Source organism: Osmia lignaria, chromosome 8, assembly GCF_051020975.1.
Source record: "Osmia lignaria lignaria isolate PbOS001 chromosome 8, iyOsmLign1, whole genome shotgun sequence".
Classification (NCBI taxonomy): domain Eukaryota; kingdom Metazoa; phylum Arthropoda; class Insecta; order Hymenoptera; family Megachilidae; genus Osmia; species Osmia lignaria.
Genome location: NC_135039.1, coordinates 5,207,987 through 5,220,831, shown reverse-complemented (window position 1 = coordinate 5,220,831; position 12,845 = coordinate 5,207,987). Strand labels below are relative to the sequence as shown.

The window sequence follows — 12,845 nt, the reverse complement described above, 5'->3', positions numbered from 1 at the left end:
ACGTTGTGACACCCGTGCCCCCCGTTACAATCGCTGCGCTTTCCCCACGTTACACTTCCACCTCAAAACCACCTGCAACCCTTCCCTCACCTAATCCTTTCCCTCTGCTCACCGGTGTCGGGCCGATGGAGGCGACAGAAGACGGAAAAGGAACACCCGCAGAAGGAGCTACGAGGCCGGCGACAGATCCCTAACCCGTCCTCCAAGGAAACGGAGCAACGTGGGACTCCGAAGAAATAGACAAAGCTGCCCAGATCATGCGAAACGTCCACCCGGAGCCATCTGTCGCCGAGCCCGAAGACCTCAACCCACCCGTCATCGCGGGATATCCGCCAGCCCCATCGACCCCGAGCACCGGTGTATCGAAGATCGATAATCGATTTATCCCGTTGCCGGAAGAGGCCCCCTTCCTAGGCCCATCCCCCTCCCCAAACCATCCCGCGATGGTTTCGTCGTCGCAGCAGCGACGGCGAACCGTCATTGAGCCCTAGGCTAGGCGAGAGTATAGAAAGAGCGAATTTAAAGCGATTTGAAAAGCGATTCAAAGCGATAAAGAGCGACGAGAGAGAGAGTGTGAGGAAATTTGGGTGAGTCCCTTAACGTATCACTATTGTAATAGCGAGATCGAGGCAACGGCTATCTTCTCCGCCCGCGCATTGTTCGAAGTTAAGACGAATCCCCCCTTTTTCCGCTCTTCCCCCTTTTGATTTTCCGACCACAGTTATTTCCTCATTCGCGTAACGTAGGCGAACTTTCCCGCGAACCCCTTTTCCGACCCTAGAGACTTCCCTTCCCACAATAATCCTCCTTGCGTACTCCCCCGCGAAGTATTGTACGGACGTAAGTGCCCCGAGACCCCTCCCCTGTAAAACACCCACGATCACCCCTTTTCCCTTCCGATTTTGATCGCCACGGGACGTGGCTGGCGCCCAACGGTTATAAACGATTAGAGCGAGTAAGAGTTGGATTGAGGAATTGTATAGAGTGAACCCCCGAAGCGGGTCACAATATATAAGTAGGTAAGTCTTTAAGATAGTAATAAAAATAAATGTATCATATTTGTATATTATAATTAAAAAAATGTCTTAGAATAGATCCTTAATCGATTATACTTATCGAACGTAGGGGAAGCCATAGGACGCAGTAAAAACCGCGTCACCAACGTACCAAACTAAAGAAAACTAAACTAACGGAAACTCAAGAGCGCCATCTTCAAAGCCTATCTTTAAATTTACTTAAATCTAACACTTCCCCTTAAATTGAAAGATAACTTTAACTAACCAAGCCCAATTTTTTAACACATTTAATATGCTTCGGTCCGCTTAAGGCGTTAGTCAATATATCAGCGACCATATCATTTGTACGCAGGTACTTAAGTTTAAATTTTCCTTCGCGTAATACCTCCTTTATAAAATGATGCCGTATCGCTATATGTTTAGTTCTCGCATGAAATACGGGATTCTTAGATAATTTTAATGCGCTCGCATTATCGTTGTAAACTGTAATATCGAGCTCAAGCTTAACTCCAAGTTCCGAAAATGTATCCATCAAATATATAGCCTCTTTTGCAGCGTCTGTAATGGCAACGTATTCCGCCTCCGTGATTGAGAGAGCAACCGTGCGTTGCTTCCTCGACTCCCATGAAATAGGACATCCACAAAAATGGAACACGTAACCGGTGAAGGAACGACGATCACTGATGCAACCACCCCACTCGGCATCTGTAAAACCCTTCAAAGAACTGTTACCCGACCGATAGGTCAAACAGCAGTGATCGGTTCCCTTTATGTACCTAAGTACCCTTTTTGCTGCCTCCCAATGAGCCCTTCCATAACAATTGTTAAATTGGCTCAAATAACTTACCGCATAACTTATATCAGGCCTGGATACAGTTGATAGGTACATTAACCCACCTATCAACTCACGATAAGGATACTAATTGTCCTTACAAGTGGCCTTACAATTTTCCTTAATTAACGCAGTACCTGGCTCTAATGGAACTTTAACTGGGAGAAGGCAAGGAGAAGGCAAGCACTTCGGATCTCAGATTTAGTTGAAACTTCGTACACTTATAGATCTTGTTCCCCTGTTTATGAATATATACCATTGTAGGCGTAGATACTCAATAGTTTTTTAGATATTTGCATTTGAAGTTTCATTATAAGGAGAAATATAGATTTAGTGGAAGGTTCCGACAAGAAGCAAACTGGCGAAGTGGCAACGTACCTGATACATACTCAGAAGGTGCGGGTTCGAATCCCTTCGTGGTATGTAATTTTTTTTTTTCGATTTATTTACTGCAATTAATTGGATTTCAAATATATATGCAATGATACTATTCATGACAAACACAGCACGGAGTCCCAAGTTGGCCCAACTTACGCTTAACCAAGTTATGCGCAGGGTCAACGGGTGGATGGAAGATCACGGTCTCCAGTTGGCTGCTGCCAAGACGGAGATCGTGATTCTGACGAAAAGAAGAATCCCCACCTCCATCACGATGATGGTCGGGACTCAGCCTGTGCAGACCTGCAGCTCCGCGAAGTACCTGGGGGTGATGCTGGACAACCGGCTCACCTTCTGGGAACATATTCGTAGGGTCTGCGACAAGGCCGTGCAGAGTACGGCGGCACTAAGCCGTCTCATGGCGAACGTGGGAGGCCCGAAGCCGTGCAAGAGAAGACTCCTGTTGACGTCCGTCCAGGCAGCCCTGCTTTACGGGGCAGAAATCTGGGCGGACACTCTAAGGGTAGAAAAGTACCGGACTCGGATGGCCGCCGTCCAGCGTCGCGGGGCACTGCGCGTCGCATGTGCGTACCGCACAGTGTCCGAGGACGCGACGCTAGTTGTTGCCAGCACGATCCCGATAGATCTGCTCGCCCAAGAGCGAAAGGAGATATATCTCCAGAGTTCTGAAATCGGGCGAGCAGACGCCGCGTCCCAAAGGACGGTGGACCCGGCTCCTGATCCAGGACCTGGGCCAGTGGTCGTCGCGTCGCCATGGCCATGTGACCTTTTACCTGACGCAATTCCTGACAGGACACGGCTACTTCCGTAAGTACCTGTTCAGGATGCGGAAGGTAGGGTCACCTCACTGCTTGCTCTGTGGCGAAGCGGAGGACGATGCGCTCCACACCTTCTTCGTTTGTGATTATTTTGCGGACAAGCGAAGAGGTGTGGAGCTCGCCATCGCCGACAGCATCACACCGCAGAACATCATCGGGGTGATGCTCCGCAGCCAGAAGCTGTGGGACGCGGTGGCGCAGTATGTCGAGTACATACTGCGCCGCAAGCGTGAAGAGGGGTGCCTGGGGGCACCCCCCTCATGACCCGAGACGCGCCACTAAGGCGCAAATAGCACAGCCCCGGAGCCGAAGTAATGCTAACGCGGTTCCGGCTCCGGGGGTTAACTGTGGGTATGGAGGAGGGGTTTTAGTGGGTATACCCGGAAGCGAGTACTTGCTTCCGGGGGAGTCCCACACTACCCGAGTGTGGTCGTACCATTTGGTAGCCCCCCAGGTGTACGGAAATGCATTTCCCCTCCTCTTATAAAAAAAAAAAAAAAAAAAAAATTCATGACAAACAAGAAATAAAAATTGTGTGCAAAAGTAATATAATAAATAATTAAATCAAAGCACACTTTAGGAAGGACATTAACAACAAAACGAGCAGATGTGCGTGCAATAAAACTACATTTATTAGATGTGGAAATGTTTTCGTTATTATATGTTTTGTTTTCAGGCACAGTCAACGGGGTATGCTTTGATTTAATTATTTATTATATTAATTTTGCACACAATTTTTATTTCTTGTTTGTCATGAATAGTATCATTGCATATATATTTGAAATCCAATTAATTGCAGTAAATAAATCGAAAAAAAAAATTACATACCACGAAGGGATTTGAACCCGAGCCTTCTGAGTACGTTGTATCAGCTACATTGTCACTTCACCAGTTCACTTCTTGTCGAAACATTTCACTAAATCTATACTTCCCGGTATAATGAAACTTCAAATATAAATATTTAAAAAACTATTGAGTATCTACGCCTATAATGGTATATATTCGTAAACAGGGGAACAAGATCTATAAGTGTACGAAGTTTCAACTAAATCTGAGACCCGAAGTGCTTGCCTTCTCCTTGTCAGTTATATTAAATTTCTCCAGCAATTTCTTTATATACATTTTCTGACTTAACTTTACTTCTCCTTTGTTGATTGAAAATTCAATGCCTAAACAATATTGAACATTTCCTAAGTCTTTGACAGAAGAGAAAGCTTTAGTGAGACCATCTTTAATTCGCTGAATTTTCTTTAAGTCTCTAGATAAAATCAGAATATCATCGACATAGACAATAACTAATAATAGGTCTTCCCCTTTATCAAAACAATATACGCAAGGGTCAGAATTTGATGAATGTAGACCCAGCGCCCTTAATTCTTCGTCCAACCTTGTATGCCATTGTCGACCGGCCTGCTTTAACCCGTATATTGCCTTCTTTAATTTGCAGACTTTATCTCCGGATTGGAGTTGCTTTAGCATCTTCTTAACTGTAGCTCCAGCTTGACTATCAGCCTGTTCAAGATCTATAATTTTCTTCAGTACATCCTGTGTGTTCCCTGGAACCTCCATGTAAATTTCTTCGTTCAGAGAACTATTTAAGTATGCGGTGGCAATATCAACCTAATGAATGCTCATTCCATAATGAGCAGCCAATGCCGCTGCCAGGCGAATTGAACTCAGACGAGCTACAGGCGCAAAAGTCTCCGAGAAGTCCATTCCAGATCTCTGGCTGAATCCCCGAGCTACGAACCTGGCTTTCCTTTTGCTAACTGTTCCGTCTGATCCGTATTTGTTAGTTAATACCATGCGACTATCAATCACATTCTTTCCTTGGGGTCGCTCGACCAAGTCCCAAACATCCTTCTCCAACATTGATTTGACTTCGCTAACCATTGCCAATAGCCATTCATTGGCATCTTTCCCAGATATGGCAATGTCCATGGGAACCTCGGTGGCGTATCCTGCAAAATTTTCTGTATTTTCGGAGTATACCTTACGCGGTCTTCCTCTAGCTCCGGTCCTCATTATTCGAGGACGCCCACGGCCTCTCTTTGTTACTGTACTCGCTTCACCAGAAGTTATCGTCGATTTCATATTCAGTGTTATCCTCGACTTCGTTTTCAGTGTCGTCTCCGTCTGCTTCATTTGCTTCCAAACGGACTGCTGCGTCATTAGATAACCTTATGTTTAAATGATCAGTATCATTCTTTTCATCTACCTTAGTTGATATTCCCTCATCCTGATCTAGACCATGCGTTGAATCTGTGAATTTTACATCACGGCTTATCACGATTTTATTTGTATTAGTGTCTAAGAGGCGGTATCCTTTAGAGTGTTCGTCATAACCCACAAATCTGTACTCCTTTGCTTTATCGTCCAGTTTCCTGCGCAATTCTTTAGGGACATGTGCGTATACTTTAGACCCAAAAATATGCATGTCTTTAAGGTCTGGCTTCACTCCGCACCATCTCTCCATCGGAGTTACATTTGTAGCCTTAGTAACCAATTGATTTTGCAGAAAATTTGCAAAATGAACAGCCTCACCCCAATATTTCTTCTCGAGTTTGGCATCAATTAACAGGCATCTGGCCATTTCTAATAAGGATCTATTTTTCCTCTCGGCAACACCGTTTTGTTCTGGTGTATAGCTAACTGTATACTGCTTCCTTATTCCTTCTTTTCTAAAAAAGTCCTTTAAATCCTTATTAATATATTCTGTGCCTCTGTCCGATCTAAAAACCTTGGGAACTACACCGAATTTCGTTTTTACTTCCTGTACGAAATTCTTAATTTTCTCTGTAACCTCAGATTTCTGACTCAGTAAATATATAGTTGTGTATCGACTATAGTCGTCAATTAGAGTCAGTATATAACGATTTTGACCTGGTGTCATTGTCTGCATAGGGCCACAGACGTCTATATGAATTAATTGCAATATAGAACTGGACTTACTTTCTGTCTTTTGTGCAAAAGGTTTTCTAGCCATCTTCCCCTTCATACAGGTGTCGCAGACCTCTCTTAGTCCACAATCCTTTATTACAATTCCTTTTGCTATTCCTTTGGATACCATCGTCTTAATTGCCTCGAAATCCCTATGGCCTAGTTTCCTATGCCAGACGTGTTGACAGTTAGGAGAATGCTGATTTTTGACAGTAAGAGCCCTATCTGTCTGCCTTAATTTAAACAAATCTCCACATAAATCAGCCTTGAGTATAATTTTATCTTTATGTTTTATTGTACATGTTCCTTCAAAATCTCGTTCGGTTAATCTTTTAACAGATATTAAATTTTCTTTCAATACTGGAACAAAAAGTACATTTATAATAGGAATAATCAGAGGATTACCTTCAGAGTCCTCACATAAGATTTCTCCATCTCCTCTGCCTTCAATTTCTGCATAAGAACCATTTGCTAGTCTTACGCTCTCTTTATTGCACTTTTCCAGATTCTTGAAAAAACTTCTGTTGTTAGACATGTGACTTGTAGCACCTGAATCGATGCACCAATCATTCCTATCCCAGGATATGTCACTGTTCCCAACATAGAAACATGCCTCACTTGTAGAAGCATCCGCACTTGTACCCCTATTAATAACTTGACTGGCTTTCTGTATGGATTTCGTAGGGTTCTTTTCTTTCCACTTCTGGTACTTAACACAGTTTTTCTTTAAATGTCCTTGCTTTTTACAAAAATAGCAGGTGTAAGTAATTGACTGTTGCTTGGACGGAATTGAACCCAACTTGTCCTTGTGTACCACCTTTAATACTTTGTTTTGTTCTTGGGGTTCACTCTTTGAATTTTGGCGCCTTGTTGCTTCATCAACCAATTTTCCCTTGACAAGTTCTAATGTTAGTTCATCCTCATTCCTAGTCGCCAGAGCTGTGATAAGGGCACCAAAAGAATCTGGGAGATTACTTAACATGATAGATATAGTGAGCTTTTCTTTAAGAACTTCCCCTATTGCTGCGAGTCTATCTACAAGGCTCAACATTTCATGTATGTATTTTTCCATATCACCGTCTTCAGTTAATTTTAGATTGATTATTCGTTTAAGCAGATGTACCTGATTGCTTAACGAAGCCTTCTGATGATATTTTTGCAGCGCTTCCCACGCTTCCTTGGCAGTCGTGGTACTCTTGAAGTGTATAAATTGGTCATCTTCTAATAGAAGTCCAATTATTGCTCTTGCTTGACCATCGGCCTTTATCCATCTTGCATCTGAAGATCATTTTAACGTAAATATTAAGAAAATAATTATGATTATAAACTTGAGCTTAATAATAAATAATAATAAAGAAAATAGTTACAGGAAGACATGGAAAATTATACCCGCTACAGACTGATGGGGGGTTCAATTACGATGAAGCAGGGTGTGGTGCCACATATTTTTGATTGCTATCCCGGTCGCAGTACTGCCAAAAGTTCTGAACCTCGACCTGGCTTCGTAAAGTTAAATAGAAAAAGAACAGTTGCAGAGATGTTGGCAGATGAGAATTGTCCTCCGAATTTTGATACCGATGCAGTACCATCTTCCAAGCAACTGGAATATTTACCTGCACCTCAAGAAAGAACAGCAGAAACAGTTACTGCAGAAACAGTCACTGCAGTAATTAAAAATAAGGAACCTGAGCAGACTCTCATAAAAAAACATTTTAGGAGCAAGGCAATAACTGCTAAACCTTCTACGTCTACAGCAGGATGTTTAGCGAAACCAATTATGGTCGATAGACAATGTTCGCCAATAAATCTGCCTACCACATCTTCTTGGATTGTCTGCAAGTGGTGCAAGTAAAATATTTAAAAGAAGTGTCCACAAAATTGCACATGTCCTAAAGACATTAATTTATTATCCTGATAAGTATTATTGATTATTTTGAAATTCAAATTGAAAAACCACAGAATGCGATACATCAAGCTCTGACCTGGTTAGAATACAAAAAATGCAATACCTTAAAGTATTTGATTTGTATATTAGCAGATGAACTGATAACATTTATTTCAACGGGATATGGAGGCAGAGTTAGTGATGTGGAGTTGTTTGATCAATGCAAAATAATGGACGTGTTGTCAGATAAATGCCAAATAATGGCGGATAGAGGATTCAAGCAAATTCAAACAATCCTACAAAGGAAACAAATTGAACTTGTTCGACCTCTGTCTGTCTCAACTCAGCAGAAATCTTCAAAAGAAGAAGTATTATTAACTAAACGCATTGCGAGTTTAAGAATTCACATTGATAGAGTGAACCACATGCCACTATTGATCATTATACAATACCATATATAGATTCAGTAGTAAAAATAGCATCTGCCTAAAGGGGGTAGACACGGGTAATAGTAGCGCGTTGACTTTATCGGCAAAAATGGGCCTAAACATGGGTTTTCGGGATTCGACTTTTCGTCCTTATATGAGAGAATTTCGGGCTGGGTGAGGGCTTATTCGAAAGAGGAAGGTCCTGTGCAGTACGGTCAACTCATGTTTCAGTGGAATTATATTGATGTTTAGTAATACAAGCGTCCAAAGTAGAGAAAAAAATCGACAAAATGCAGTCGCGGAATCGAAGCATTTTTCGGCCACTAAAACAGTGCTGTGGTTGAAATCATGAGTTGACCGTACTACATTGGACCTTCCTCTTTCGAATAAGCCCTCACCCAGCCCCAAATCTTCTCATATAAGGACGAAAAGTCGAATCCCGTAAAAGCATTCCTACAGACCAGTTCCGCCATTTTGTGGATAATACAGAGCAAGTCGCGTGACAAATTGAGTTCAGCTAGTAGTTATAAGGTGGCGTCTAACTAAGAAGGCTGTCGATTTGGAATCGTAGCCAAAATCAGGCATTAGCTTGGTTACGTCACTCGACTGTGTCAGCGAAGGCAAACGAAAAAGGCAACAACGCCCGAGCGCTGAGTGAGACGCACTACAGTCATGCTGTCCTTCTCTCATTCTGAATGTTGAGATCGTCCCTTTTCGCTAAGTTTTGACTGACGCCCGCCTGGATTTTTCACAGCGCCCCATAACAAACCTTGCTCAACGAGTAGGTATAACAAGAGAAGAATATACCTCCTCTTTGCAATAATTCTGCAAATGTTTACATACATAGGTTGTATATGAGATATTTATTTATTTAAATTATTTGCATTCACTCAGAATATTGACTAACACTCCTTTGTATTTTTTATTAGTTTCGAAAAACAAAGTTACTATAGGTTTTTGGAAATACAAACGTCACGCAATTGGGACGAAGTATATCTTTTTGGTAAGAGATAGGAAAAAGCTATTGATGTAAAAGTTGAATGGTATGACTTATGAAAAATATGAGATATCTCACGAAATATTAGTTTTTTAAACATTGTACTGTTAGATATAGGTGATAGGTAATAGTGAGAGGGAATAGTAGCGAGGGGAGAGAAGGAGAGAAGGAGCCGAGGCCCCTCCATTTATTAGTTCTAATACTACTTTTTTATCCAGAATTTTCCAAGGAGTTGGTACGAGTAAAGAAAAATGCAATTCTATTTAAACAAAAAGTGCATCTGCATTTTTTTAGAGCATCGTTGCATTCACGGAAAAAATGAAGTCATAGAAAAATAAACATTATCATACCATTGAACTTTTACATAAACAGCTGTTTCCTATCTCTTACCAAATTCAAGATATAACCCGTCCCAATTGCATGACGTATCCTGTATGGTCAGTCAGAATTTACCGGAGCGGGACAATTCTATTATTTAGGTTGAAAGAAGGATAGCATGATCACCCTACATCTCACTCTGACCACGCGCCAATGTTTCGCTTTCGTTCTTCAGGCGGATCGTCGCGATGCCTCTAGCGAGATGAGCGTTTGAATGTGTTTGTAAAAATACTTGAGGCGCTGTTGCCTTCCTAGATCATGTTGCGCGCACACTAACTGAGAATTAAACCTTTCAAGTTCGTAACAGACCACGCAAGTGGCTCCACCAGGCCCAACGAAAAAACTGCTGTAATACCGACATCCCGAATCGGAAAGGTCACGTGCCGTGTCTACCCCCTTAATCAATTTGCAAAACCCAGTTATTGATACATGATATATGATAATGCTGATAACTTTATTTTATTTCTTAATAATGTAATTTATGTAAATATATTATTTTTTCCTTAAACAAAGATATCTTGTTACTTATAGCTCCTAGTACACACCTGGAAATGAATGGTAATAGTAAAGTGAGGTAGAAAAGAAAATTATTTTCTTTGCAATGATACATTTTATTTTGTACAAAAATAATTTGTAGTTATTGAAAGTTGTGTAAATTTTATTTTAAAATTGAATTTTGCATTTTAGGATAGATATCTTCTTTCCAAAAACTCATTGTTTTATTTACTAAATCTGATGTATAATTTTTATCAGAATCTACCCATAGTAAATTTACTTTTCTGCTCTTTCAAATTCTGGATCTGCGACACAGAATAATCCTTTGTTTGTTTTCGTAGCAAACATTTGTATTTGAACTTGTGCTTTGTATTTACAGGTTATTTCGTTATTGGATATGTATTGGGAGAAGGTTTTGTCCGAACCGGGGCATTTCACCTCAACCACAAAATTTTCTCCCATTGCATCTGGAGAGGCTCCAAGCATTGGGCATTGTGGTATCAATATAATACCACATTTCTTCAATTTTTTATTTATTAATTTTTCCACTTCTGCAATCACAGTCTTTTCTAAATTTTTTCCTCGTCGCGTTAAGGCCGAGTCAAATTTCTTAGCTGCATGGAAGCGAAATTGCGTGGTCTGAGAGGACGGAGAGTGAGACACGCACCTTAATTACAAATTAACAAAGTTTTATTTACACTATATACAATTATACAATAAAGCGCAATACACATAAATGCGTGGACAGAGAAGAACTCGAATCGCGTGTTCAAAATGGCGGACTTGCAACGTAATTCTCGCGTGGACCGAAAAGCACGTGGTTATACGACGAGCGTACGAACAAGAAGGACACGATCGATGATGGCGTCGATCGTGCCGGCAAGCGCGTGGAGAGGGGACCGCGTGGACAAAGTGGGCCCGAGAGGTGCTGCCGCTATCGGTAACGACGCACCGACGAAATACTTTCGTTGCCAACTTCGTGGGCCGAGACAATTTGGGGAATGTCGCCAACACTGCACCAAGAATTTTATTGGTGAAACTCCCATCTGTAGTTCTACAATGAGCTGCTTCATCCATAACAGATGCAGTAATTTTGCCATAGCGGAGCTCATACCATAAGGAACTTTCGCTTTGCTGCCTTGTTTCTACTTCCACTTTGGAAATCAATTGTGGTGTCATTTTTGACGTAGCAAATTGTATAAAATCATTAGCAGCACTTCCTCCATTCTTAAGGAATGCTATTAGCAAGTGATGTAAGGATAATGAATAACATTCTCGCTCTAATAATTCGAAGTTGTGTCTAGACAGCTGGCTATCTATTTGCTTTTCTTCGGCTTTCTTTAAAATATTTTGTAAAAATGTAGAGTTGTCAGGTAGAACAGTGCTCGGAATTTCTTCCTTGCACAATTCTGTCGCTTCTACAAATTTCTTTGTTGTCCCAACTGTTCCTAATATTGGTTTATTCCAATAATATTCCACTTCTGTTGGAGAACGCTGCTCACTTTTGCAGTGGAGCCACATTAAAAATGCTAATGCATGTTTACATCCTCCTAAAAGAAGAAAAACAGTTATATATTATATATCATACAACATTTTTACAGATATTAATACAAACAATGTTAACGTGTCTTACAATATATAACTTACTGTTTTAAGAAGAAATATAGGATATTACCTTGCGATACAGCACAATCTTCACAATTTACTTCTTGTATAGTTTCATCTGCTTCGTTTACCACCAAAGTTACTGCATATCTTTTACTTTTTACTCGGTGCTCTGGACATATTTTTCCTTTTATTGTGCAGATAGACAACTCTCTCCGTAAGCAAACGTAGCCTATTGCACTGTCTCCGTAACTTTCCCGACTAGATCTATATTGACAATATTTTTGAGCATATTAAAAGCTATTAAAATGATTGTTATTGATGTTACAATTATTTATTGATCAATATGTGTATTTTATTATTACTTACAATGATGCTTCCACTAATCGCATCTCAGCTATCATTATACCTATCATCGGTTTTCATAAATTCAGCCACCATAAACACATCGATGTTGGGTAAATTTGTTGAATCAACTTTCACGAATCCCGGTTCAACCATTTTACTTCAATATATGAAGCAAACAATAATAAATAACAAATAATGTTTGAAGTATAACTGAGTGTAGCGTGGTGTAGCGTGGTGTAGCGTGGTATAGCGTGGTATAGCGTGGTACAGTAAAAGCTGGATATATGCAACAAAAGTTTGGCTGGATATATGCAACATCGCTATCCCCTCCACTTGGGGGGATCCCCCTAGGCGAACCGAGCCACTCGGCGAGGAAACCGTGTAATATGATCCGACCGTAATATCGGTGTGACTAATACTAATTGAACGATAAAACTTTTTTACTTTTAACTTTTTCTTAATGAAACTTTTACTAACGCATTTGTGAGATTTTTCTGATTAAAATGACACCAAACACGATATAGTTTGAATTATATTTATTTGTTAAAATAATAATAAAAGGATAATAAAAAATAGTAGTGTACATTATAATAAATATTGTAGTATTCTGATTAAAATGATACTAAACACGATATAGTTTGAATAATATTTATTTATTTATTTATTTCAAGTGCAGCGCACTCGGTGAGGAGACACAAGATAGG

General features: G+C 40.6%; 1 protein-coding gene across 1 annotated transcript; it reads right to left on the bottom strand.

Moving 5' to 3' along the window:
• Positions 1-10,464: 10,464 nt before the first annotated feature.
• Positions 10,465-12,197, bottom strand: LOC117611080 (uncharacterized). The gene is made up of 5 exons (XM_076689590.1): positions 12,163-12,197; positions 11,864-12,060; positions 11,303-11,738; positions 10,566-10,855; positions 10,465-10,493 (listed from the first exon to the last, which is right to left on the bottom strand). Exons 1-5 carry the CDS (start codon positions 12,195-12,197, stop codon positions 10,465-10,467), a joined length of 987 nt encoding a protein of 328 aa, XP_076545705.1.
• Between the last annotated feature and the right edge of the window lie 648 nt (positions 12,198-12,845).

Excerpts from the sequence above, each read along its gene's own strand:
- LOC117611080 (XM_076689590.1), bottom strand. The coding sequence starts at position 12,197 with ATGATAGCTGAGATGCGATTAGTGGAAGCATCATT. Across the intron at positions 12,061-12,162 it reads CGATTAGTGGAAGCATCATT|ATCTAGTCGGGAAAGTTACG; the intron begins GTAAGTAATAAT and ends TTGTCAATATAG. Across the intron at positions 10,494-10,565 it reads ATCCAATAACGAAATAACCT|ATCCAGAATTTGAAAGAGCA; the intron begins GTAAATACAAAG and ends TCTGTGTCGCAG.